We start from the raw sequence: 23,377 nt of genomic DNA on the forward strand, positions 1-23,377 counted from the left end.
CCCCCCCTTTTCCTGCCTCTCCACATAATTAACCTCTGAAGCTCTGAAGGACATCGGGGTCTCCTCCACGCCTCCCCCACCCTTCAGAAGCGAGGGAGCGCAGCGGAAGCCGAGAAGGATAGAGAAAGACGGATGGTTCACGTTATCAATTTTTGAAAAGAGACACAGACAGACGGAATAAACCTTTTGCCTCTTTCTTGGGGACTTTTAGCATCTCCCATACATGGACGGGCTCTTCCGGAGGATGGACAGAATCTCGTTTTAGTAATCCTAAATCCTCCTCCTCATCATTATCACCATCCTTTTCTCCCTCCTCCTCCTTTCACTCAGTCATCCTCAGGACACCCTTTCCTTCGCCCGCTGGGATTGATCGGCTCGTATCCAGGCACCTTGAATTCCTTGCTATCCCGAAATCGACGGATGATCGACCCGCCTGCTTGCTCCCTACTTCCCAGGACAAGTTGACCCAGGCACCGGAGAGGAGAGAGGGCACCGTTCCTGCGTTGACCGAAGCGCCAGTGTCTCCCCGGCCCCCCACCCTCATTGCTTCTGGATGGGGTAGGGATGGCCGCGCTAGCCAGTTCCCTGATCCGTCAGAAGCGGGAGATCCGTGACCCCGTCGCCAGCCGCCCCGTCTCCACCCAGCGGAAGGTTTGCCCTCGCGGGACCAAGTCGCTATGCCAGAAACAACTGCTCATTTTAATCTCCAAAGTCAGACTGTGTGGGGGGCGGAAGGGCCGGTTGGAAAAAACACCGGGTAAGTCAACTTCGTGGGTGGGTGGGCGGGATGGTCTCCCGCTGTCTTTGACGAAGGCAAGAGCGGGGCTTCCGAAATCCTGCGACAGCATGGGGGCATTGTGCAGGTTTGGGGTGGGGGTGAACTCCTTTTCCCGTCTTTTTTGTCCTCTCTGCTCAAGTCTGACTTATTTAGCCCGTCTTCAAACTGCAGTGCCCAGGGGTCAACAGCAGGGGGCATCTTTCTGATGTGGTTAATCCAGACTGTCTGCAAAGTGCAGTGTTTGGGGGTGAACGGGAGCGGAGCGTGGCCCCCCGTTGTGGCCAGCTTGCACATCAGTTTCTGGTGGGGGTCCACAGCCTCGTTCGGTTGTGGTTAACGTGGACCACTTGCCAGTTTATTTATTTATTTATTTATTTATTACATTTATATACTGCCCCAGAGCCAAAGCTCTCTGGGCGGTTTACAAAAGTTAAAAACAGTGAACATTTAAAAAAAGGTATTTAAAATTTAAAAACCATCAGAAACATTTAAAAACAACTGTTCTGGGGTCCGTTGGAAAACAAACTTAGCATTGTTAAATGCTGTGAAATGCCTGGGAGAAGAGAAAAGTCTTGACCTGGCGCCTGAAAGATCACAGTGTTGGCGGGGGTCAACAGCAGGAGGCGCTGGTTCATCGCGGTTTATATAGACTGTTTCACCCTTGCACTTCCCAGGGGTCACCTGTGGGGGGCGTTGTACAGCGTTGGCCTATGCGGATTGATTGGAGCTTTGTTTCCTGTAGTCAACTGTGGGGGCGCTAGTGAGCGCTAGGTTACATGGCAGCTCCCTCAACCTAAGTGTCCTCCAGAGGTGTTGGACTGCAACTCCCATCATTCCCAACCAGCATGGTCCATGGTAGGAGCTGGGCCCCAGGTGGGGGAAGGCCGCTATCCATTTCTGCTGCTGCCTACTGTGGCAGAACGGAGAAGTGCCTCTACTTGTATATCTCTGAAATGGGCTCCGTCTTATGAGGACACAAAGTGGAGTGGGGATTGTGGCAGGAGAGGACATCCATGTAAGCGTAGCAGTATCAGGGGTGTGTCTAATGCATGCAGACCGTGTGGGGTAAAACCTGGAAAGTTCAGAAGACCCGAAGTGGGGTGAATCCTCTTCCCACGATGGGCTGCTTCGTCCAGAGCCCCCTGTTGACAGAACGTAGCATTATAAGAGGGACTTTGGTTTTGATTTTGAGTGACAGCGGTGGTAACTCCGAAAATAAATAATAATTGACAAATAGGCATGCAGATTCTGTCCGTGACGGAGGGAATGAATGAAACGAGTAGAAGCAAATGTGGTTGGCAGCCAGCAACGCTGAAAAGGGAAGGGAGGTGAATTCGAAACGTGCACAGGTTTTTTTTACTGAATTTCGTCAACCTGAGATGCTCCCTTCCCCACCAAGAAATATTTTTGATGGACTCGCCGGCTTCCTTTCTGACTTCGAAATGTTTCTGTGGAATAAATCCACAGACTGGTCTATCCAGAAAAAGAGCGCTGGGTTTGCTACATTGATGAGATTGTTCCTTTAGAACAGCCTTCCTCAACCTGGGGCGCTCCAGATGTGTTGGACTACAACTCCCAGAATGCCCCAGCCAGCAGCTGGGGCATTCTGGCAGATGCAGTCCAACACATCTGGAGCACCCCAGGTTGAGGAAGGCTGCTTTAGAAGAATGTCTGTGGACGGTCTTTTGTGCCTGCATGCGCTTTGTGGTGGATAAGGATGGATTTATACTCTAGGAGTGTGGAGATGCACACCAGCCTCAGCTTCACGACGCTGAACCCCACAAGTGACCTGTTGTCTCATGCTGGTATTTTGATGTTGGTAGCACCCTTTCTTGGAGGAAAATGACTGGGGACCCACGTGTCCTGTCGTGTGCCTTGTCGCAACAACATCAGCTATTGGGGGTGAAGTTGTCATTTCATCTCTCCTCTTCCCGTTCTGAGAAAAGCTAGCGCACTTTGATTCCAAAGTACCACTTATACGGACCAGTCTATATCTAGCCAGTTTCTAAAATGATCATTGATGGAAGTCCTGGTTGGTCCTTCAACTCAGAAGCTCTGCCCCAACCTGGTGCTGTCCAGGTGGGTTGAACTGCAACTCCCATCATTCGCAGTCAGCATGGCCAATGGGAGTTGTAGTCCAACACATGCTCTACCCATTCATCTCAGTTATTGGTGGTGATGGCAGGGGAGGAGACGGCTGTAGCACTCTCCAAGTGCCTTAATTCACAATCTCCTTTTTAAAGACATCACAGGCTTTAGGATTGAGCAAGAACGCCCAGTATGAAAATGTAAATAAATAAGCCATGGTGAGTTGAAGTTTTGAATTACATGGTGGCAGATGGAGCCCTTTGGGGACTTTACAACATTAAAAAAGGGATTTGGTGTGTGTGTGTGTGGGGTGGGGGGGGAGATAGCCTGTTAATTTTTAAGGCCTTTAAATGAACGTGCTGCTGTTGATGAATCCTGAAACCAAGGATGAAACCCCACTTTCTCATTCTCAAAGCGCTATCTAATAATAATAATTAAGGCTTATAAGCCTAAGCGGTCGTGTCTGTACGTCTTACCCCTGACCTGTTTGGAATGGATGCTAATTCCCCCGGTTGCTCCGCATACCGCTGTGTGTCTGTGTGCGTGAGAGTTCTCTCCCCCAAAGGCTACAGTAGAAAAGCAAGAGAGACCAGAAACCACCCCTGAACCTCAGCCTTGGGATAACGGGCCGGTTAGGACTAACCCTTGGTCAGGAACAACCCTGTGTTTCCAGCAGAGAACCTGGGGTATGCCGTGATCGCAGTCCCCAGATGGTATAGCTCTCTCGGTCGCTTCCTATAGCCCCACTTCCTCATTCTAGCCCCAGTGTGTACTGGAGGGCCATTCCTCCTAGCTCCCCTCCCTTTAAAATGCTGTCACAGTCCCCGCACACTGCCTGAAGAGTGCTTTTATTAAAAGTGCATTGCCCTTCTGTAAAGCTTTTTAAACAGAAAAGAAGGGGAGAAACGCCTGAAGTTTTGGAATCCGTGCAGCTGGCTGTTAATCAGAAGTAAGCCTCTTGGAGTTCGGTGGGACTTACTTCCGGGCAAATCACAGCAATGCAAGGGATTGCTGCCTAAGCCGTTTAGGGTCTTGTTTATGGGGTCGGTTATCCTGGGATAACACGGCCCTCCCCAGTGTGCTGTGGCTTTGCGGTTGTGGTGCCGTCTGGAGAGCCGGATTGGAAGCTGAAGGGAGTGTGAGAGGTTACCTTGAGTCTTTTCCCCCAAATTAAAGCAAAACAAAGCAGGGAGGTTGTTACGTCATTATCCAAATTGGTGGCTTGTTCTGGGTGCCATCATGGATGAGGAGGGAGCGATGGGCAGATCTGACCCATGGGGTGCAGCCAGAGAGAAGTTCTCCTGCACAAACCTCCTTGTGCATCTCTCGTTCACGTCAAGGACGCTTGTGTAACGGAACTTTGCTCTGGATTTCTCCCCATTTTACTGAATGAATGGGAGAGGAGTGTGTGTGTGTGTGTGCCGGTCTGCCCCTACCATAAGGCAGGCTGAGGCAGGCACCTCAGGCAGCAGTTGCGGGGAGGTGGCAGCAAGATGTTGGGGGAGAGAATTGCGCAGGCGGTGCTCTGCCACGCTCCCCTTGCAGCCTTCAGGTGGAGCTGATGATGATGGCCTTCGAGTTGAAGAAATTTGCAGCCACCCATCCAGTCGGCCAATTTGAACCTTATTATTTATTTATTTATTTATTTATTTTTAAATTTTATTTATATAGCACCATCAATGTATATGGTGCTGGATGAATGGGAACCTCTTGTCCTTCGCTTGAGGCAGCAAAATGTCTTGTGGGTGGGCCCGTAGGTCTCCGTCTTGGGCACCCCACATATCTAGGGCTGTTATCCTGAGAAATCAACGGCTGTCTGCACAAGCCAGGATTCTGGGGGCCCACTGCTGCTCTTGTGTCATTGGCAAGTCACTTTGGAAGGGGGGATTTCTAAACCGATGGGACCGCAGAGGCTGAGATGAGAAGGAGAGGAGGCCGAAAGACAGCGGGCACAATGCCAGGACTCCCTTTCAGAGACCAAAAAGCCCCCCCCATCCCATTCTCCCTCCCCCCACTCAAAAGCATAAGCAAAAGACGGGGATTTTTGCTGTTTTCTTCTGTATGGAAATTTATTATGTAAGCTGCCTAGGGCGGGATCTTGCCCTGAAAACTGGCCTAGAAATATTTTAAATATAAAATAAATAGCATAAAATAATAAATAAGGAAAAGGGATTGTGGAGACAGAGAGAGAACCAACAGACCCAGGGCCTGAGCAAGAAGTGGTTGATGGGGGAATCCTTTGCAGCTGCTAAGCATATTTTTACACACACACACACACACACACACACACACAAAACCCTGCTTCTTTCTCTAACCTCTCCACTCCCCTGTACTCACCCTTTCTATTTAATTTAACCTACTTATTAAAGTATTTAATCCTTGCTTTTCCACCGCATTTAAGGGGGTAGCCTTCACAGTGGACACAATAATAACAGCAGTTAAAACTGTCTAAAAGATTGAAAACAAAACAATGCAGTGGAAATTTATAGAACTTTTAAAATGCCAGGGACAGTAGCTGTGGATTTTTAAGTGACGTTGTGCAAAAGGCTGCCTAAAAAACAACGTTTTGACCTGGAGCCAGAAGGCAGGGCAAGAGGAGACTGGTAAGGTTTCCCCGGGGGGTGAGTTCCACGACCTGGGTGCCACCACGGAGAAGGCTCCGTCCTGTATTCTCTTCTGATGCACCTCCAACAGTGCAGAGACATGGAGCAAAAGTTTCTCGATGATCAAAACAGGCAGGTGGGTTCATCTGGACTGAGAAACCCCTTAAAATGCACAGGTCCCAAACCGTTTAGATTTCTACCCCCGCCTGCTGTCCCAGGCAAAGAATCTAGCTTCCGATGAATGTCAGCTTAGCTTCTGTTTTTTAAAGAAACAAGTCACTAGTCCTTATTGATTGCATTAATATGCTTGACATTATATGAGCGATAGCTGAAATCTGAGGAGCCACAGGGGTGGCCCTGAATAAGATGGGAGGGGAGATGGCCTCAGTGCCCTTATGCACCTCTTCACCCTTCCACAGGACTATCAAAACTAGTATTAGTGCCATGTATGTACAAAAAGGGAGAGACCAGGTCCCTGCCCCCAGGAGATTACAATCTAAATTGGGCATAAGAGGCACAAGAGAGGAAAAAGAGGAGAATGGATAAACGGGGGAGAATGTGCAGATATTTCAATGACTTGTACTTAGAATTAATTGCAGCAACGTTCTCCAAACCTCCAGATGGGCTGGCCTGCAATTCCCCCCATCCCGCACACCCCTGCTCATTGGATAATGGGAGTTGTAGTCCAGCAGTTCTGGGGCACACTAGGTTGGGGCTGACTGCAGTCGACTCATGGTTTGACTCGGTGCAAGGCGGCTGGCTGTGATGGTGGGCTTCCCATGGGATGCTGGGGCAGATGGGCCTCGGTCTGCTCCTGCAGGGGTCTTACACCTTCTGCAATCTGCAGCCGTGAGCCAAAAGGCTCGAAATTGCATACAGTTGCTGTCTTTATTGGGGTGGGGTTGCATAATTTATTCTGCCTCTGCCCGTTATGGGCGGCCAGACTTCTCACTCTGTGGCCTTTCCCTGGCTACAGATGAACGAGCCCACGCCACGCTGAAGCCTGCCTCATGCAACCAGAAGCACCAGAATCTTGCCACACTTTGGACATAGACCTGGTTTGCATGTCATGGCGACAAACTGTGGGTTATTTGACCCACGATTCATGGGGCGTGCACCGATTGCAAGCCACTACCGGTTTCTGTAAACAGCCTCCAATCAGCGTAATCGGAGGTTGGCAACGTAACAGTGGCAAACCCATGATTTGCTGTTGGGTTAATCGCTGGGTTGTTTAGCCCCTAAGCAAACCATCAGTCCAGATTCACACATCTGACAACCCCTGATTGGACCAACTGGAGGTTGCTTACACGAAAGGGAATGGACTTGTGGGTGGTGCATGTCCCCACATATCACGGGTTAATGAACCCAAGATACGCTACCGTGCGAATAGCCCTGAGAGAAAACCATCTGAGATGGTTGGCGTGCAGAGTTCTGCAATGAATCCCACAGTCTATGGGGGCAAGGTGTGCATCGCATTGTGCCTTACATCCTGGGCACGGCGGAGCAATGCCCTCCAACTGAGAGCACTCATTTGCCGTTGGGCAGGACCTGGCCTTTTGCCACCTTCTCACAGTTTGGCCCTCTCTTGGCCTTGTTTCAAGCTGTGTAGGAGTTGTACGCTTACAGGGCTCTCTAGACATGGGTGGAAGTAGATGGAGGCATCTTCTCTTCAGGGGCTGTGGTTTAGTGGGTCGAGTCCCTTCCTTGCATTAAGAAGACCCCAGGTTCAGTCCCAGGTAGAGCTGGAGGGGGAAAGCCTCCTGTCTGAAACCTCAGAGGGAAAGCCGCTGACGGTACGAGGCACCCAGTGTTTTCCAGGGCACAGGCATGTGCACAAACAACAACGTTGTGCAGCCTGCCACGCCACACACACTTCAGCTGCGGAGGGATGTCCTGAATCTGTAACGTCCTGCAGGGCAATTACATTTTTCTGAAACGTCTTGAGCGACACATGCCACGGTGTTTGGCTTTTAAATTAGCGCAGGCCTGGCTGTTGCAGTGTAAATGGAGCAGAGCGTGGAACCCGGTGGAGTCGCCTTGAGCGATGGGAAATGGTGTGCTCCGGGGGGGGGGATGGGGACGGACGGACGGGGGACACGAGGAAGGTCAGGCAGTGATTCTGAGTGTGCCAACGATAAAGGTGTTACTTACAAGGATGTCCCCTGATTTAGTCTGTGAAACGTGAACACCTAGGTGGAGGAAAGATATGGTGCTACGTAGGCAGGCAGGTTGGGTGCTTTTCCCAGGAGCCTCAACCAAGGGAATAATATCCCCCCCCCCCCGCCCACAAAAAAACACCCATATCTGTAAATTGGTGGCTGCATCTCAGCAGTAGAGCACCGGCTTTGCACATAGAAGATCTCAGGTTCAATCTCCAGCAGCCGCTCCAGGGAGGGCAAGGGAAAGGCTCCTGCCTGTCAGTGTCGGCAATATCCATCCAGATGGGGCACGGGTTCAGCTCTGTTTACGGCAGCGGCCTAGTCCTTAAATCACTTTAGTGTCATAACTGTTTTCTTCTTCCCTGTTTAAAGTGAGGACCAGCACTTGGGCTCAAAAGTCTTATGGTGCCGAAATGATTATTTGGGCAGGATTTGAACTGTGGGCTCCGTTTTGGAGCCACAGGAGTCTCTCTTGCCAAACTTCTCTCTTTGCTTATGGCTTGTTACTTGTTTTAACACCTTCTAGACCTCTGCTCCTCCCCGGCCCGGTTCATCTTAATGGATTCCAGGGCAGCCTACAATAATAAAAGTGCGCTATCATAAAAAACAACATTTCATCGTCCTTCATATAAGATCAAAACAAAAGGCAGCAAATCCATGACGCTGCAAAGAAAGGCAAGAAGCCCGGTTTAAAATGAGGATGTGAATGGGGATGTCTTGACAGGCTGCTACCCAGACTGTACAATCGGGGCCGGTGGAACTTCCTTCGGGGCGGCGTTTCCAATTCAGGGCCACGGAAAAAAGCCCCCTCCTTTCTACAGCCCTTGACCAAGGCTGCGTCTAGACGCCACAGCTTCGCGTCCCGATTCCCCCGAAACCCCGCTTCGTGGCTGCTGTGAAGCGGCATCGATATGTTTAAATGGCAGGACTCAGCGGAGAGGAACTATCGCCCCAGTCCGATGGTGGGAATGGGTTTGTGTGTTTGGGGGGGGACTTTGCGCAACTTTGAAAGCCTGTAGCTGTTCACTGAATTGATACGTTGGACATCGCAACTGCTCTTGCTTTTGTTCCCCAGGCCGTAATGCGGCCATGGCGGCCGTAACTCTGCTTGTCCAGCCTGACGCTTGTCCCCTGCCCTGGATCCTGCGCCTACCTTGCACTGGAACTGCCCCCAGCCATTCCCACTTTCCTAAGCCAAAGTGAAGCCACCAATGACGGATAGAAACAACGTGGTCACGTCGGGGCAATTGAAAAAGTCGCGGTCAAACAGCATCGTGAAAAAGCGCAGTTTTGAGGTGGGGGAACCCAATGTGGTTGCAAATTGGTGGCTGTGTCATATAAACCATGCAGCACCACTGCGGAGCCACGATGGGGTAAATAGGCTGTATAGACATCCCCCGAGTGATGGTACTCAGAGGAGATTCTCGTCTGAAGAGCTCAATAATTAGGGATGTGCTCCGCTTCTAATCGGACCGGCAAATTAGAAGCGGAGCGGGGTGCTTCGCCTCCCCTTAAAGCGGAGGGGAAGAGGATTGGGGGGCCGACGGAGCGTTGCAAAGAGGATCGAGGTGAAGGCGGATCCTTCGCCTCGATCCGGAGCTCCACAAGAAAGGTAAGTGGGGTTTACCGGGCCCTGCCGCTGTCGCTGTCGCCCATGCGGCGACAGCGGCAGGGCCCAGTAAACCCCCCTCCCTCCTCTCCCTTACCTGCATCCTTACCTCCCTTACCTGCACTTGCAGTCCAGACTTCCTGGTTGAGCCACGGGCTCAATTGAAGAAGCCGAGGGACCGTGAATGGACGCAGGTAAGGCCCCCCTCCCCCTTGGTCCCTTACTGGGCTCTGCAGGTAAGGGAGAGGAGGGAGGGGGCCTTACCTGGCGCCACTCCCCTCCACTGCGGAGCTCCGATTCGGAGCCGGAGCTCTGCAGCGAAGAGGAGCGGACTATGGGCGGCGCGGGGCGGAGCGGGCCGATCCGAAATTTTTGGATCAGCCCGCGGAGCGGGGGTCCATGCACACCCCTATCAATAATACATGGCCGGGATGGAAGTCTATGGGCTCTCCCACCCTAGAGGCCTTCAAGAGGCAGCTGGACAGCCATCTGTCAGGGATGCTTTGAGGTAGATTCCTGCACTGTGCAGGGGGTTGGACTCGATGGCCTTGTAGGCCCCTTCCAACTCTACGATTCCAGGATTCTATGCATGGGAGTTTCCCACTTCCCAAACACTCAAAGGGAAAAAGGGCAGAACTGCAGGACTCCTGGGTCCCTTCTCTAGATCCCCCTGTCAGTGTGGGGGAAAGTCTCCATCCTCCTCAGGCATCCAGCGTCTTCATCTCTCCCCGACAGGAAGGGGATAATTCCCTCGGTTTGGTCCTCAGGGTACACGCACAAAGGGATAGGAGAGGTGACGTGATGTTTTGATCCCTCCCAGTAAAAGATCTCGCAAGAGCACTGCATTTTATTGAGAACGCCCAGGTCAGCGAGCAGCCCCACCGGCCTTCTGAGAAAGCAGCAGAGATTTCCAGTGCTGTTGTGGCAGAGAAATCTGTTCACACATTTGCACAATGCCCTCGTGTTTCTCCTAGGGCCAAATCCTGTCAGCTCCCAGAATCCACCCCAGGGGCTCAGTCGAGCGTTTGGATCCCATGTGCATCAAACGTACACTTGTCACTTGTATGTGCAAAGAGACAAGTGTACCACAGTGCATGTGTTGGTGTACCACAGCCCTCTGCACCATCCTGATGTGTTGGACTACAACTCCCAGCATCCCCCAGCCAGCCATGCAAAGGTGGGCAAGGCTGGAGTACTAGAAGAAATTGTACCTTGGCTCAGACCTTCCAGCTGCACATGGCTGGGAACAGTATACTGGGTGGTTGGATCCCACAGGGGTCTTCCACCCCCTTGTCTTCCCGTGATGCAAAACGCATGCTGGGCAGGCAGGGGATGCTGCCGCAGTAGAACAGTCTCTGCCCCAGGCAGCCTACAATCTGCCTGGGGCCCTCCCTTGGATTTCCAGCCTGCCTTTTTGAGCCCAGATTCATCCATCCCCTGCTTGCCTTTTCTCTCTCCCTCCCCCCCCCCCCCCGCCCGGCAGCCCAGCGCTGAAACTCGCTGCCTGGCTGTTCCGTTGGCACCGGGCCCGGCACCTCATTGCCCTGTGCTGTCCTTGCAGCTGGCAAAACAACACTTGCCGTGGTAGCCGGCCAAAACACCGCCTTCCCCAGCAACAACGTCGCCTCCCTTTCTCTGTGTGCGCCGTCAGCTGCTCCAGCCCATGATATCTCTTTCTGCCTGGCTCTTGCCCACCCCCCAGAAACCGGAGTGGGGGGGAGAAAAGAACCCAGCTCCCTACTAAACCCGCAGATGGGAGGGCTTGAAGCACTTAAAACCAACGGGGCCTCCTCTCTATAGGTGTTTGAAGGAGAGGATGGCGTGGATTGTAGGCTGCCTGGGGCAGGGACTGCTCCAGCGCTGCTGTTCCCTCGCCCCGTGCCTGCCTGGCCCGCATTTTGCACCAAATCGACCTTGAATCCTGGACGGAAACGGAGACGCTCTGGCGATATCTGATCGTGTGAATGCGCCAGCCGCATGCCTTCTGAAGCGCTACCAGCCCCGCGGGAGCAGGAGCAGAGGAGGGGAAGGCAGGCAAGGAGGGGACCCGACCGAGACCCATTTGGAGGACCACGTGCAAAGCTCCCTGGATCAGGGCCGAGAGGGGAGCCAGCTGCCTTTTGAAGGAGCTTCACGTCACCACAGCTTCATGGAGGGCTGACATCTATTCCCCCCTTCCCTGTCCCCACTTCTGGCAGCGGGAGCAGGGGCGGTTTGAAGCAGGGCATAATCACCCCATAACACAGAGGGCCCCAACACAGCCCCCACAGCTGCAGGGACCTCCGATGGTGCCCATGACGCATCCCACTCCTGACCCCCTTGAAAAATGTGTTTTGTTAAAAAATATTTGGAAACCAGGTTCTCCTTCCAGCTGTTTAGCGGGCAGGAACAGAAGGAAAGTGTGACTTCAACCGTCTTCCGTCCACCCAGGCCTTTCCCCCTTTGCGCTCTCTCTCTCTCTCTCTCTGCTCTCAGCCTCTGGCCTCACTATTTCTCCCCTTTCCCTGCCTTCTTTCTCTCCTTGGCTGGTTTCCTTTTCTCCCAGCCTCTAGGCTTGCACAGTTACAAGATGGGGGATACTTGGCTCAGCAATACTACAAACGAGAAGGATCTTGGAATTGTTGTAGATCACAAGCTGAATAGGAGCCAACAGTGCGACATGGCTGCAAGAAAGGCAAATGCTCTTTTGGGCTGCATTAATAGAAGTATAGCTTCCAAATCACGTGAGGTACTGGTTCCTCTCTATTCGGCCCTGGTTAGGCCTCATCTAGAGTATTGCGTCCAGTTCTGGGCTCCACAATTCAAGAAGGACGCAGACAAGCTGGAGCGTGTTCAGAGGAGGGCAACCGGGATGATCAGGGGTCTGGAAAGAAAGCCCTATGAAGAGAGACTGAAAGAACTGGGCATGTTTAGCCTGGAGAAGAGAAGATTGAGGGGAGACATGAGAGCACTCTTCAAATACTGAAAAGGTTGTCACCCAGAGGAGGGACAGGATCTCTTCTCGATCCTCCCAGAGTGCAGGACATGGAATAACGGGCTCAAGTTAAAGGAAGCCAGATTCCAGCTGGACATCAGGAAAAACTTCCTGACTGTTAGAGCAGTACAACAATGGAATCAGTTACCTAGGGAGGTGGTGGGCTCTCCCACACTCGAGGCCTTCAAGAGGCAGCTGGACAACCATCTGTCAAGTATGCTGTAGGGTGGATTCCTGCACTGAGCAGGGGGTTGGACTTGATGGCCTTTTAGGCCCCTTCCAACTCTACTATTCTATGATTCCTCCCTGCCCTTTCCCCACCCCTCTTTTGACTAACCAGGCACCTCCGGCAGTCGTTACACGCACAGCCACATCCTCCGAGGGAGCCATTTTGTGGTGGTGCCCACAGCATTTTCTCAAATTCCCAAATGTCCCCATAGGCCCAAAAAGGTTAAGAACTCCTGCCAATATCTATTTTTATGCCAGGCTTCAGCCTCTGCCCACAGTCACAAATCCTAAAGAAGAGAGTGCTTTGAACATGCACAGAGTGACCATTAGCTAGCCGTAAGCAGCCCTTGCATGTCTGGAATTCAGCAGAAAGGCATCCAGGTGGCAGCCACCTTGAAAAACTGCACCCTTCCCTCCCCCTCCCCTCTTCCTCCCTCTCCGAGGTCCCCGGTTCAATCATAGAATCATAGAATAGTAGAGTTGGAAGGGGCCTGTAAGGCCATCGAGTCCAACCCCCTGCTCACTGCCCATCCTCCTGTGTGCTGCCATCATGGTCTCCTTCCCACCGTCCCCTTTTCTCCCCTGCTTCTTGCCTTCCTAAGCCAAGCCAGGGGGCGGTCCTCCAGCCCAAATCAGACATCTAGCAGGGGACAATTGTCCCTCCTGCCCAAGAGACAGGCAGCCCTGTTCTAAAGCCACCCATCCCGGAAAGCGTGAGCCGAAACCCCACGAAGGGGGAACCCTCTGCGTGAAACCGGGGCCGCTTCAAGCAGGGTCCGGCTTCCGTGGAAATGCATCCAATCTAGAACATCACTCACAGGCTGGGTATCCCCAGCGCAGCCGGGAGGGCCGGGGAAAAGGGGGTCAGCGAGGGCACCGGGGCTGCGGTTCCCTCCCGGCTCTGCGGTCACGTCGTCGGGGGAGTCACCCAGGACTATCGGGTTCCACCTCTCGGGCATTTTTGGTTTTCTCCTTAGATAAGTGATTGGACGAGGCGATGAAAAAGAGACCGCGTTTATTGCCGGGAATAAATATATTTATGGGAGCCAGTGGAGCCGCTGCGGCCGAGAGAGACGCTCGCTTGAGCTTTCAGAGACACCGGGTTTTATTTGTAATCTTATTGGAAAATTGGGATATAAACATGATGGATGCCACCTACGCCGGATGCCAAGGATCCGGGAGCGCTCGCACACCCCGCCGGCATGACTCAGGTGTGGTTCGCGGCCCACCCTTTGCGCCGCTGCCAAGTTCCCCGCCGCTGCTGTGGGGTTCCCTCCTCGGTCAAAACACCCACTCCTATTCCGCCGAGTGTTTCTCTGGTATTGTCGCCCATGGCCACCCCCCCACCCCAAAAACACATCCGAGGTTAGCCGTTAGAGAAGCTGACACCCCCTGCCTTCGGCTCACCTTAATCCCCCCCCCATTTCACACCTGCCAAGATCTCCCCCTAATCCTCCATCGGTTTTATTTTATCTTATTTTGCGCCCAAGCTATAACCCTCTAGGCCGTGCGGCGAACATATGCCCGTTAAAATAAATTAAGGCTATTTAAATATATTTGCATAGATTATGGAGCGAAGGAGCAGGGGGTTTGTGGGGGGCGGGGGGGGGGGAGAGTGAGGCAAGGGAATGGAGAAGGCGCGGCAGGGGGAAGCAGCCGAGCCCTGGGTTTGCACAGGCAGGTATTTCAGAAGGGAAGTTGCTTCTCGAAAGAGCCAAAAAGGAATCATTCTCCGGAGGTATTTATTCCCCTGGTTCCCCCAATTCCAGTAATAATAACCTCTCCCCTGCCCCCACCCCTGCTTTCAGTCCTGATGGGCCATGATCCCCTCCCCAATAGCTACCCACACTTCCCCAAAGATTCCAATCACGCCTTGCTCTGCCTCAGATATTCCAGGCCAAAACCGCCCCAATATTCTAGTCCTCATGACCCCCTTCCATTTCCCCCTCCATACCTGAGTCCTCCAATCCCTTCCCCCTTTCAAGCCCCTCGATTTACACTCATTCTGCGCTGATTATCCCAGGTCCAGCGATATTTGTCCTCGTCCTTTCATTCCCCCCACCCCCAATACCTCTGCCCACTTAACCCCCCTCAGTGCTGACAAGCCCTGCACATATCCCAGCCTTTCAAGCCCCACCCAGGCGTGGGGATGCGCGTCCCCACATCACAACCGTGTGGGTGCGCCCATCTGTGGTGGCCGCGGTTCTGCCTCACAGGCTGCCAGTCCAGCACCCCTGGTATGGCGCCCCCTGCTCAAACCCAGGGGCCACGCTCTGTTTTCGGGGGGGGGGGGGGGCAAATCCCAGGCTGCTTGATACGCACCTGACACCCCCCACCCCACCCCGGCAGTCAACTGGGGATGGCCGCGCTCCATGTGTTTCCCCCCACCCCAGTCCTGGGGGTTTCACCCCACCCCGCCCCACCCCTCCCTCATTCTCTGGCCGCCGGCTACTCTGCATTTGTGTAACCTTGCAGGTTGCTCTCCTCTCTGTCTGCAGCTGCAGTGAGCCAGAGAGGGAGGGGCGGAGAAGGAAGAGAAGGAAAGAAAGAAAGAAAGAGAGAGACAGACAGAAAGACGGAGAGAGAAAGACAGAGAGAGAGAGAAGGGACATGCCCAGAGACAGACTGCACGGCAGCCTCCACACTGCACGGCACACTTTGGCCCTCTGCTCCCCACCACGGCGGTGGAAGGACACGGACCCTCGCAGGGCTTGTGTATTGCCTGAACCACGCAGCCTGACACCCACCCCCTTTCCAGGGGTCAGGATCAGTAAATGCAAAACCGCCCCGTCCCCCGGGGTGCCATGACTTCCAGGCCCTCCTTCCTAAGGCTTCTTCCAAGCCAGGGTTCACGAAGCCGGGCTCTGGAAGGCCCACGTTTGGGCCCAGGGTCTCCGGATGAGTCGGGCTCCCAGCATCACCGGGGTGTGTGTGGGTGGTGGCGGATCATAGGATCATAGAATAGCAGAGTTGGAAGGGGCCTACAAGGTCATCCAATCCAACCCCCTGCTCAATGCAAGAATCCACCCTAAAGCATCTCTGACAGATGGCTGCCCAGCTGCCTTCTTAATGCCTCTAGTGTGGGAGAGCCCACAACCTCCCTAAGTAACTGATTCTATTGTCGTACTGCTCTAACAGTCAGGAAGTTTTTCCTGATGTCCAGCTGGAATCTGGCTTCCTTTAACTTGAGCCCGTTATTCCGTGTCCTGCACTCTGGGAGGATGGAGAAGAGATCCTGGCCCTCCTCTGTGTGACAACCTTTTAAGTATTTGAACAGTGCTATCATGTCTCCCCTCCATCTTGTCTTCTCCAGGCTAAACATGCCCAGTTCTTTCAGTCTCTCTCCATAGGGCTTTGTTTCCAGACCCCTGATCATCCTGGTTGGCCTCCTCTGAACACGCTCCAGCTTGTCTGCGTCCTTCTTGAATTGTGGAGCCCAGAACTGGATGCAATACTCTGCGCCCAGTTTGATTGCGGATGATCACTGATTGCGGATGATCGCTGTCACCCGGACCGGCACACCTGGAGGGGACCCAGCTGGGGACGGCTTGGGAAAGGCATCCAAGCATGTGCAGAGTGCAGGACACAGAATAACGGGCTCAAGTTAAAGGAAGCCAGATTCCAGCTGGACATCAGGAAAAACTTCCTGACTGTGTTAGAGCAGTACAACAATGGAATCAGTTCCCTAGGGAGGTTGTGGGCTCTCCCACACTGGAGGCCTTCAAGAGGCAGCTGGACAACCCTCTGTCAGGGATGCTTTAGGGTGGATTCCTGCATTGAGCAGGGGGTTGGACTCCACGGCCTTGTAGGCCCCTTCCAACTCTGCCATTCTATGATTCTATGAATCTGCCGTGATCCTCCTCCGTGGCGCCACCATGCTTGGAATACTGGGTGCCATTGTGGTCTCTGGCGCTCCTCAAAGAGGGCCTGGCAGGGCTGAAAGAGGGGCAGAAATGACCAAGGGGCCGGAGCATCTTCCCCGTGAGGGAAGGTTACAACATTAGAGAAAAGCTGGACAAGGGGAGATCTGATAGAGGGGGACAAAATGACACCTGGTGCGGAAAAAGTGGATAAAGAGAGGTTTCCCTCCCTCTCCCATAATACTAGAACCCAATGGAGTCATTATCCCATGAAGCTCACTGGTGGCAGATTCAGGACAGATTGAAGGAAGGGCTTCGTCACATGGCACAGAGTTAAACTATGGAACTCACTACCACAAGATGTAGAGATGGCCACCAATTTGGAGGGCTTTAAAAGGGGGTTGGACGAATTCATGGGAGAGGAGAAGGCTGTCAGTGGGTGTTCGTCACGATGGCTCCGTGGTATCTACAAATTCAGGGGAAGCCTTCCTATGGACACCAGTTGCTGTGGGACGGGAGCAAGAGAGCTTTCACACCCTACTTGTGGTTTTCCCATTTGAGCATCTAGTTGACCACTGTGCAAACAGAAACTGGACCCTGGAGGCCTTCCTTCCGTCTGATCCAGCACAGATCTGTCGCTCTCACTTTCAGCCTCAGTCATCACCAACTGTAAAATGGGACTCTCTTTGATCTCTGTGGCAGGTCAAGAGCCGTAGAGGACAAAGACTGTAAAATGCTTAAATGAGTTCATGGGAAGTATTCCGTTTGGAGGGACGCTGCGGGTCTGTCGAGAAGGAGCAGCGTCCCTCGTAAGAGTGGCCAAGGCTGTGAGCAGTGAAAACCCCGGGCCAGAGACAAAGGGTTTGCTGGGAAAGTGTGGGTCATCCTTCAGCTTGGCTAATGTTGCTGTTGAAGAAGTGTGGACACCACCACTTAGAGAAATTACAGTCGGGGACAGCTGGAGTGATTCATCATTGCTGGGATGGCTGGGTGGACTGCGGGAAGGGAGGGAGCGAGCGAGCGAGCGATTGTGGGAGCCAGAACCCAAATGCCTGCCCCCCACCCAGCTCAGAAGGTGGGGCCCATTTTCACCCAGGGCATCCAGAGATCCTGGCTTCCAAGCTCCCTCTCCTCAAGGCCAAACTCCCTAGCCAGTCACACACACCCCTCCACTCATGCAAAATGGCCTCCCCCCCCCGCCCATCACCAGCTCTAAGTTATAGAGTGGCCATACAGAAAGGAGGACCAGGCTCCTGTATCTTTAACAGTTGTACTGAAAGGGGAATTTCAGCAGGTGTCCTTCGTATGCATAGAGCACCTGGTGAAACCCCCTCTTCATCACAACAGTGAAAGCTGCAGGAGCACTGTCACTCTACAAAAGAGGGCAGGGCTCCTGCAGCTCTAACTCTTGTGATGAAAAGGGGATTTCACCAGGTGCTGCATGTATGCAAATGACACCTGAAATTCCCTTTTCAATACAACTTAACGATACGGGAGCCCAGTCCTCCTTTTCATATGGTCACCCTAAGTTATGAGGAGCCCAATTTAACCAGCAATTAGGTTTTGCTGTACGTTGCTCGCCTTGCTTTAACCCAGGAATGTTGGAACTCAGGTCCAGGGGCGTGGCCAAATCCAGATTCCCAGATGGCCACGCCCCCGTCCCCCTCCACCCATTGTTCCTTTATTGGCTTTTGTGCATTTTTTTCCTGCATTCTCAAAAGCTGAAATGCCTCTCCTGAGACACCAAGGGCTTTAAGCTCCGCTCTTCTGGTCTTTTCAGAATCTTGCCCCGGACACACACACACCCCCAATGGAATGTGGTCCCCCAAAACCTTCTCTGAAATGGCCCCTGGGCTGAAAGAGGCCCTCTGCTCCTGCTTTAATAAAGGCAAGGTGACCCCCTTCTGCTCACGGGACCTTCCCCCAAACCTAGATACCCCCAGCTCCCTCCCCTCCCTCCCCACTTCATGCCATTCTTGAGAGATTTGGGTCTCCCCCCCCCCCCCCAGTCTCTGCCTGCCTTTTCCCCTTTAAGGAAACAATAGAATTAAAATGTTCAAATCTCCCAGCCTTGATTGAATGGAAAATCTCTCTGCGGCTGGTTAAAGGGGACCATTTTTCTTTGCTAAGTATCATTTGCTTAAGAGCTTTCCCCCCCTCCCTGCATGTCACATCCCAGATGCTGGGCCCAGAAAGAAAGGCCGGGGGGGGGGGGACCCTTCGCAGTAATAGCTCGTGAATTATTTCCAAGGCCCTGTCAAAAGGCAGAGAGCACGCACAGAAACTAAAAGAGCTGTCCTCTTCACTTGGAAGAAGCCAAGGGAAAAGCATTCTTTCAAGATAGAGATGTCCTCCAGCATCCTTTTGTTAGGCTCCTCTGTGTGTGTGTGTGTGTGTGTGTGTGTGTGTGTGTGTGTGTGTGTGTGTGAGAGAGAGAGAGAGAGAGAGAGAGAGAGAGAGAGAGACTTTCTCGCACATGCATTTTCCTTTGCACACAATCACACCTCTGATGGGGGTGTGCACGGGGGTGTGCACTTATTCCCTCATGTCCCGTTGTTTGAAGGCATGGGTTTGAGGCCCCAAAAGCAGCGTTCACCATCTGTCACTCCCACGGTTTGTGCATACACGCGTGTGAACAACAGGACACGGGGGGGGGATAAATGTACGCACACATGCACACCCCCATCAGAGGTGTGATTGTGTGCAAAGGAAAATGCATGCGTGAGAAAGACACACACACCCTCTTCTCTCTCTCTCTCTCTCTCTCTCTCTCACACGCACACACACACACACACACACACACACACACACAGAGGAGCCTAACAAAAGGATGCTAGGAGAACATCTCTATCTTGAAAGAATGCTTTTCTTTTGGCTTCTTCCAAGTGTGAAACCGATGGCTCTTTTTGGTTTTATGCTCTCTCTCTCTCTCTCTCTCTCTCTCTCTCTCTCTCTCTCTCTCTCTCTCTCTCCCTCTCTCTCTCTCTCTCTCTCTCTCTCTGCCTTTTGACAGGGCCTTGGAAATAATCAGCCCTGGGGCTCTTTTGGATTGATTCGTTCCATTTATAGCCCACCATTCCTCCAGGGAGCCCAAGGCGGTGTAAATGTAAAGTGTAAATGTACCCCTGCTCCTCCTCACCATTTCATCCTCACAACAACCCTGTGAGGTAGGACTGGCTAAGAGTCAGTGAATGGCCCCAAATCACCCAGTGAGCTTTATGGCCGAGGGGGTGTGTGTGTAGATCCAGTCTTTCCTGCATCCCGGGTCCAACGTTCTATGCTGGGATGGGCAACACATGGCCACAGGTGGCAGAGGGCCGCTTCCCTCCCCCCCCCCAAATATGGCTCCCAGAGCGCCAAAAATAAAAGCCCAACTTCTCTTGTTTGCTGGCTGCAACGGGGCCCTAAAAAGATAAATCTAGCTTGCAAACAAGCTAAATTGACTGTGCTGGCTGGGGGTGATGGGCATTGTAGTTGACACACATTTGGAGAGCGCCAGGTTGGGGAAGGTGGGATTAGAACGAGGTCTGTGGGGTTTCTTGCAAAGGGCAGTCGTTTGGGGCACATGAGCCAGGACTCCTGGGTCCTTTTCTAAGAGGCTGCACGGAGATCAACCACTGAGTGTGTGTGTGTGTGTGTGTGTGTGAGAGAGAGAGAGAGAGAGAGAGAGAGAGAGAGAGAGAGAGAGACTTTCTCGCACATGCATTTTCCTTTGCACACAATCACACCTCTGATGGGGGTGTGCACGGGGGTGTGCACTTATTCCCTCATGTCCCGTTGTTTGAAGGCATGGGTTTGAGGCCCCAAAAGCAGCGTTCACCATCTGTCACTCCCACGGTTTGTGCATACACGCTGTGTGAACAACAGGACACGGGGGGGGGGATAAATGTACGCACACATGCACACCCCCATCAGAGGTGTGATTGTGTGCAAAGGAAAATGCATGCGTGAGAAAGACACACACACCCTCTTCTCTCTCTCTCTCTCTCTCTCTCTCTCACACGCACACACACACACACACACACAGAGGAGCCTAACAAAAGGATGCTAGGAGAACATCTCTATCTTGAAAGAATGCTTTTCTTTTGGCTTCTTCCAAGTGTGAAACCGATGGCTCTTTTTGGTTTTATGCTCTCTCTCTCTCTCTCTCTCTCTCTCTCTCTCTCTCTCTCTCTCTCCCTCTCTCTCTCTCTCTCTCTCTCTCTCTGCCTTTTGACAGGGCCTTGGAAATAATCAGCCCTGGGGCTCTTTTGGATTGATTCGTTCCATTTATAGCCCACCATTCCTCCAGGGAGCCCAAGGCGGTGTAAATGTAAAGTGTAAATGTACCCCTGCTCCTCCTCACCATTTCATCCTCACAACAACCCTGTGAGGTAGGACTGGCTAAGAGTCAGTGAATGGCCCCAAATCACCCAGTGAGCTTTATGGCCGAGGGGTGTGTGTGTAGATCCAGTCTTTCCTGCATCCCGGGTCCAACGTTCTATGCTGGGATGGGCAACACATGGCCACAGGTGGCAGAGGGCCGCTTCCCTCCCCCCCCCAAATATGGCTCCCAGAGCGCCAAAAATAAAAGCCCAACTTCTCTTGTTTGCTGGCTGCAACGGGGCCCTAAAAAGATAAATCTAGCTTGCAAACAAGCTAAATTGACTGTGCTGGCTGGGGGTGATGGGCATTGTAGTTGACACACATTTGGAGAGCGCCAGGTTGGGGAAGGTGGGATTAGAACGAGGTCTGTGGGGTTTCTTGCAAAGGGCAGTCGTTTGGGGCACATGAGCCAGGACTCCTGGGTCCTTTTCTAAGAGGCTGCACGGAGATCAACCACTGAGTGTGTGTGTGTGTGTGTGTGTGTGTGTGTGTGTTTTGGGGGGTGGGTGCTGCTGGCTCCTCTCCTGTCAGTCCAAATGGTCTTTGGCGGCTCACAGGACTCTCTGGGATATGGGGGAAAGCGGAAGCATGGCCACACAAGCCCGTCTCTGATGCCTCGCTCATGCCTGCCTGCTCATCAGGAGGACCTTCCGGCAATTTGGCTCTGCAGTGGATGTGCAGAGGAGCTCACCTGGGCTGGGAGAGGCCGGAGAAAGTCTGGGGTTGGGGGTGCAGCCCACCAGAAAGGCAGGTCCCTGCATTCTTGGGGGTGGGCGGGCTGCCAGCCAAGGGTTCAAGGACTCCTGGGTCCCTCTGGGCACAGGCAAGCCCAGATCAGTACACAACTGGCCTGGATCAGTACACCACCGGCCCTTCCTCGGATGTGTGGGATCTTTGGCCGTCCAGGCAGCTCCCAGTTCCGCATCTTCAAATACTTAAAAGGTTGTCACACAGAGGAGGGCCAGGATCTCTTCTCGATCCTTCCAGAGTGCAGGACACGGAATAACGGGCTCAAGTTAAAGAAAGCCAGATTCCAGCTGGACACCAGGAAAAACTCCCTGACACTTAGAGCAGTATGACAATGGAGCCAGTTCCCTAGGGAGGTGGGGGGCTCTCCCACACTAGAGGCATTCAAGAGGCAGTTGGACAACCACCTGTCATGGATGCTTTAGGGTGGATTCCTGCATTGAGCAGAGGGTTGGACTCGATGGCCTTGTAGGCCCCTTCCAACTCTGCTATTCTATGATTCTATGATCTTCCTGCCCACAAGAGTCTCCCCGTCTCTGCTCTTCGAGGCGCCTCCCCTTCTGCCCCTCCATAGCCTCTCAAGAACTCCACTGCCCCCTCCTCAAATCCCCTGTACCACATCCCTGCGAGGGAGGCCACCTTATTCCTGAGCACCGGACGGCTGTGTGGAGAGCAAAAGTCAAGGTGGGAAGCGTTTCACAATCACGTAAAGACACACACACACTCCAAAAGGGTTCTGCAGTATAAATGGCTCTGCGCAGAGTCCTGCATGCTGAGTTTGAATCTGTAGAAGGTGGAGGAGCCCTTGCCCGAGATTAATCTGTTGCTTCTGGAGTTTTAGCAATTGTCTTCAAAACAGGGAAGGGGTGGGGAGGAGGATACTGGTCCCTCACCTGGGCGGAAGGTTTCCTAACCTTGTGCTGATAATTTAGCAATAAATGAGGAAAGATTTCTAGCATGGAATTTAAAAACAACAGCAACCCAACCTTGATGGAATATTAATTTATTCATTCTTTTTATTTACAGTAATTTTTTTTTACTGCCTTTTAGCCAAAAAGGTTTTTTTTTAAAGCGACTTACAGAGATTAATAATGAGGCAGACCCTGCCCCCCATGCGTAAAATCTAAAAGGCACGACATAAAAGGAAAGGGGAATTGGGAGGGAAGAGGAAAACCAAACAACACTCCAGCACCCATTCTTCTTATCAGAGTCCTTACAGGTGTTCTTTTCAATCTCCCAGTGGCCTTCGGCTCTCCGGCCCACGGAAGAGAAGTGAATGTTACCATCTCTTCATGCCACCTTAAAAAAAGAAGTTGGCAGTTCCACTTCCAAATTTAAATAGCTTTTGAACTGGAGCCCCCCCCCAAAAAAAACCTGCAAACAGTTGCATTTCCAAAACTTTTGTTAATTACCACAGGCTCCAAGTCCAAGGAACTGGCTGGGCTGGGCTGGGCTGGGCTGGGGAGGGCAGGGAGTGTTCTCTAAAAGTGTTTTTTCCTTTTGATTGGGACGTTTGGTTCAAAAGAGGCCTCCTAGGTGACTTTGGCTGGTTCTTTTGTGTCTGTGTTTTGGGATGGAATTCCTTGCATTTCCCCCACTTGGTTTTAGGTTTCTTCTGTGATGTGCCATTTCTTCTTTCTTTCTTTCTTTCTTTCTTTCTTTCTTTCTTTCTTTCTCCTCATTTTTTGTCTTCCACCCATTCCTGGGGCCACTGCAGAACCGCAACTGAAAGGCATCGTCACCAAACTCTTCTGCAGACACGGATATTACCTCCAAGTCCACCCGGACGGCAGCATCAACGGGACGAGAGAAGACACCAACAGTTTCAGTAAGGGTGGGTGGGGTGGGGTGGGGTAGGGCTGGGGCGCCTCATCTATGCTTTGGCCCCTGGTTTCTTCAGGTCCAGTCATTTCAATGTGGATTTGCGCAGGAGAATTTCCTGGTGGATTGGGCCCATGATGGGCCA

The 23,377-nt window shown here is 52.6% G+C and overlaps 1 protein-coding gene across 1 annotated transcript in view; it reads left to right on the plus strand.

The window, feature by feature from the left end:
- Window positions 1–564: 564 nt before the first annotated feature.
- The window catches only part of FGF11 (fibroblast growth factor 11), a 32,845-nt gene continuing 10,032 nt past the window's right edge, over window positions 565–23,377 (plus strand). The window contains exons 1-2 of the mRNA XM_063138665.1: window positions 565–757; window positions 23,129–23,239. Of these exons, the coding sequence (XP_062994735.1) occupies window positions 565–757; window positions 23,129–23,239 (304 nt within the window). The remainder of the gene's footprint in view (window positions 758–23,128; window positions 23,240–23,377) is intronic.

This window comes from Elgaria multicarinata, chromosome 11 (assembly GCF_023053635.1).
Source record: "Elgaria multicarinata webbii isolate HBS135686 ecotype San Diego chromosome 11, rElgMul1.1.pri, whole genome shotgun sequence".
NCBI classification, from domain to species: Eukaryota; Metazoa; Chordata; class Lepidosauria; order Squamata; family Anguidae; genus Elgaria; species Elgaria multicarinata.